Below are 2,577 nucleotides of genomic sequence, written 5' to 3'. Positions count from 1 at the left end.
CTTAACCAACCTCGCTACTATCTTGTTTAATCTTGCACTGAATTATACAGCTTTGCTGCTGCGATCTCTGAAGAAAAGGTTTTGTACTCTTGTATCTTGTTGTTAATAGCTTGCCTCTGTGCTTGTTCTTTGGGACATAGGGATTGTTTTCTTGATCTCTTTTAGTTTGCCAACCACATCTCCTAAATTCCTTTCCCTCAAATCATTTTCTCGATCAGATGCACTGATGATTTAATAAGTTGTTCTTCCTCAACCCCCCTCTCTGTCTCAACCCCCCTCTCTGTGTATGTGTATATGTATATGCAAAACCTTTTCTAGGGCAAGGCTGCAACCACATGCATGTTCTGAACCCATGATGTATCCCAAGCCAGCCAGTACTCATCTATTTTGCTCACTGAATCTCTGCAGTTCCCTTTGTTTTTGTCATGTCCAGAATAATTAATCTTCCTTGTTTGATTGGTTTAGTTTCTTTATTTCTAGAATCATTGGCACTTTTTTTTGTTGCAACTGCTTGACTTTGTTCATCAATTATTGGATCCGTGATTTGTTTCTTAGGCTACTGCATCTTGCCTTCTTTTACTTTTCTGTGCGCACCTCTTCTTATTTTCTTTCAGAACCATGGGTGATGTGTTCCTGCTGTGTTCAGTCAATAATCAAATAACTTTATATACGTACGATTTGAGTTGTTTTACTTCACTTGATGATCTTTGAGCCAAGGCGGTGCACTCTCGTTCTGGACCTAGTTCTGTCTTCCATTTTTGCAACACGGCCGCTTGCTAGGTAGTTAAGTCCTTGCTGTTACAAATTACAATGTGTACAAATTTGGAATTAAGAACATGGTGTAGTTCGACACAAACGTGTTTTTTATTTATTATCTTAAAGAAATCTAAGATGCATGCATTTCACCTTTCCCATTTACATATATCCTCTTAGATTTAACATGTATTTTATTTATTTTGTGAGCATGAGATGTTTTGTTTGTTTTGATGTACTGATCCAGTTTGTTTTTGTGTTTCAGTAGTCTGCAATTAAGCAGGATGTATCACCCGCAGTGCGAGCTCCTGATGGCGCACGAGGGCCGCGACCTGGACGCCGGCCAGCCGCACCTCACCGCCTCCGCCGGCGTCGCGGCCATCCCGACGGAGCTCAGCTTCCACCTGCTCCACTCCCTCGACGCCGCCGCGGCGGTCTCCACCGTCACGCCGCAGCCCACCATCGACTACTTCTTCGGCGCCGCCGCCGATCCTCACCAGCCGCCGGCGGTGCAGTACGAGCCGCTGCCCCCCACCCACCAGCACACCATGAACATGCTGCGCGACTACTGCAACGGCCACTACACCGCCGCCGAGCCGTACCTCCGCGGGGCAAGGACCGGCGCCCTCGTCTTCGGCGCCACCGACGACGAGTCGGCTGCCTACATGCCCGGGCCCTTCGAGAGCTCCCCGCCGCCACGGGCCACCGGCGGCAGGAAGCGGAGCAGGGCGATGCTGAGCGGCGGCTTCCATGGCGGGCCAGCCAACGGCGTCGAGAAGAAGGAGAAGCAGCGCCGGCAGCGGCTCACCGAGAAGTACACCGCCCTTATGCTCCTCATCCCCAACCGTACAAAGGTAACTATTTCTTGACCCCGTCTCTTCTGTTCATCTGAGTTTTTTTTTTTTGAAACACCATCTGAGTTCATGTTCATTTCGCGATTTTTTCCTATTATTTTTTTTGGGCACAGGATGATAGGGCGACGGTGATCTCGGACGCGATTGAGTACATCCAGGAACTGGGGAGGACGGTGGAGGAGCTGACGCTGCTGGTGGGGAAGAAGCGGCGGCGGATGGAGCTGCAGGGTGACGTGGTGGACGCGGCGCCGGCGGCGGTGGTGCCGGCCGGTGAGGCCGAGAGCTCGGAGGGCGAGGTGGCACCGCCACCGGCCGCGCAGCGGCAGCCGATCCGGAGCACGTACATCCAGCGCCGGAGCAAGGACACGTCCGTGGACGTGCGGATCGTGGAGGAAGACGTGAACATCAAGCTCACCAAGCGCCGGCGGGACGGGTGCCTCGCGGCCGCGTCGCGCGCGCTGGACGATCTCCAGCTTGACCTCGTCCACCTCTCCGGCGGCAAGATCGGCGACTGCCACATCTACATGTTCAACACCAAGGTGAACCATCGATCTGCATCCTATTGCTTTCTTGCATGATCTATATTCATCGGGCTAGGTTTCATATGCGATGGAGTACGTGCTAAAAAATGCAATTTTAATTTTAATAATAATGATAGTAGTGGTTTTCTTTGTTGATTTGGACGCAGATTCACCCGAGCTCCCCGGTGTTCGCAAGTGCAGTGGCCAGTAGGCTGATGGAAGTGGTGGACGAGTACTAGGCTACTCTCTAGCCTACTCATATACGCTAGTTTCTGCGTTACCAGCAGCTAGCTATGGTGTTTCTTGGATGCATGACTAGTTCTATCTTCGCTTTAATTTTTAAACTGCTAGATCCAATGATGAACATTCAGACATGTTTAGTTGTTTTTTAATATCAGGTGGTTGTTTTGGTCTAATTGAATAAATAAATTGGCACACTTGTGAGATTG

At 50.2% G+C, this 2,577-nt stretch overlaps 1 protein-coding gene across 1 annotated transcript; it reads left to right on the top strand.

Moving 5' to 3' along the window:
- The first annotated feature begins 1,028 nt into the window (after positions 1 to 1,028).
- On the top strand, positions 1,029 to 2,577 carry LOC120676372 (transcription factor TIP2-like). The gene is made up of 3 exons (XM_039957633.1): positions 1,029 to 1,607; positions 1,721 to 2,146; positions 2,296 to 2,577. The coding sequence occupies exons 1-3, from the start codon at positions 1,038 to 1,040 to the stop codon at positions 2,365 to 2,367; spliced, it is 1,068 nt and encodes a 355-aa protein (XP_039813567.1). The 5' UTR covers positions 1,029 to 1,037; the 3' UTR covers positions 2,368 to 2,577.

This window comes from Panicum virgatum, chromosome 5N (genome assembly GCF_016808335.1).
Source record: "Panicum virgatum strain AP13 chromosome 5N, P.virgatum_v5, whole genome shotgun sequence".
Lineage (NCBI taxonomy): Eukaryota > Viridiplantae > Streptophyta > Magnoliopsida > Poales > Poaceae > Panicum > Panicum virgatum.
This window is presented reverse-complemented; position numbering and strand designations above follow the sequence as displayed.

Bases quoted from the DNA above. Each gene is read 5' to 3' on its own strand.
- LOC120676372 (XM_039957633.1), top strand. From the start codon at position 1,038: ATGTATCACCCGCAGTGCGAGCTCCTGATGGCGCACGAGGGCCGCGAC. The intron at 1,608-1,720 runs GTAACTATTTCT...TTTTGGGCACAG, and splicing joins TCATCCCCAACCGTACAAAG to GATGATAGGGCGACGGTGAT. The intron at 2,147-2,295 runs GTGAACCATCGA...ATTTGGACGCAG, and splicing joins TCTACATGTTCAACACCAAG to ATTCACCCGAGCTCCCCGGT.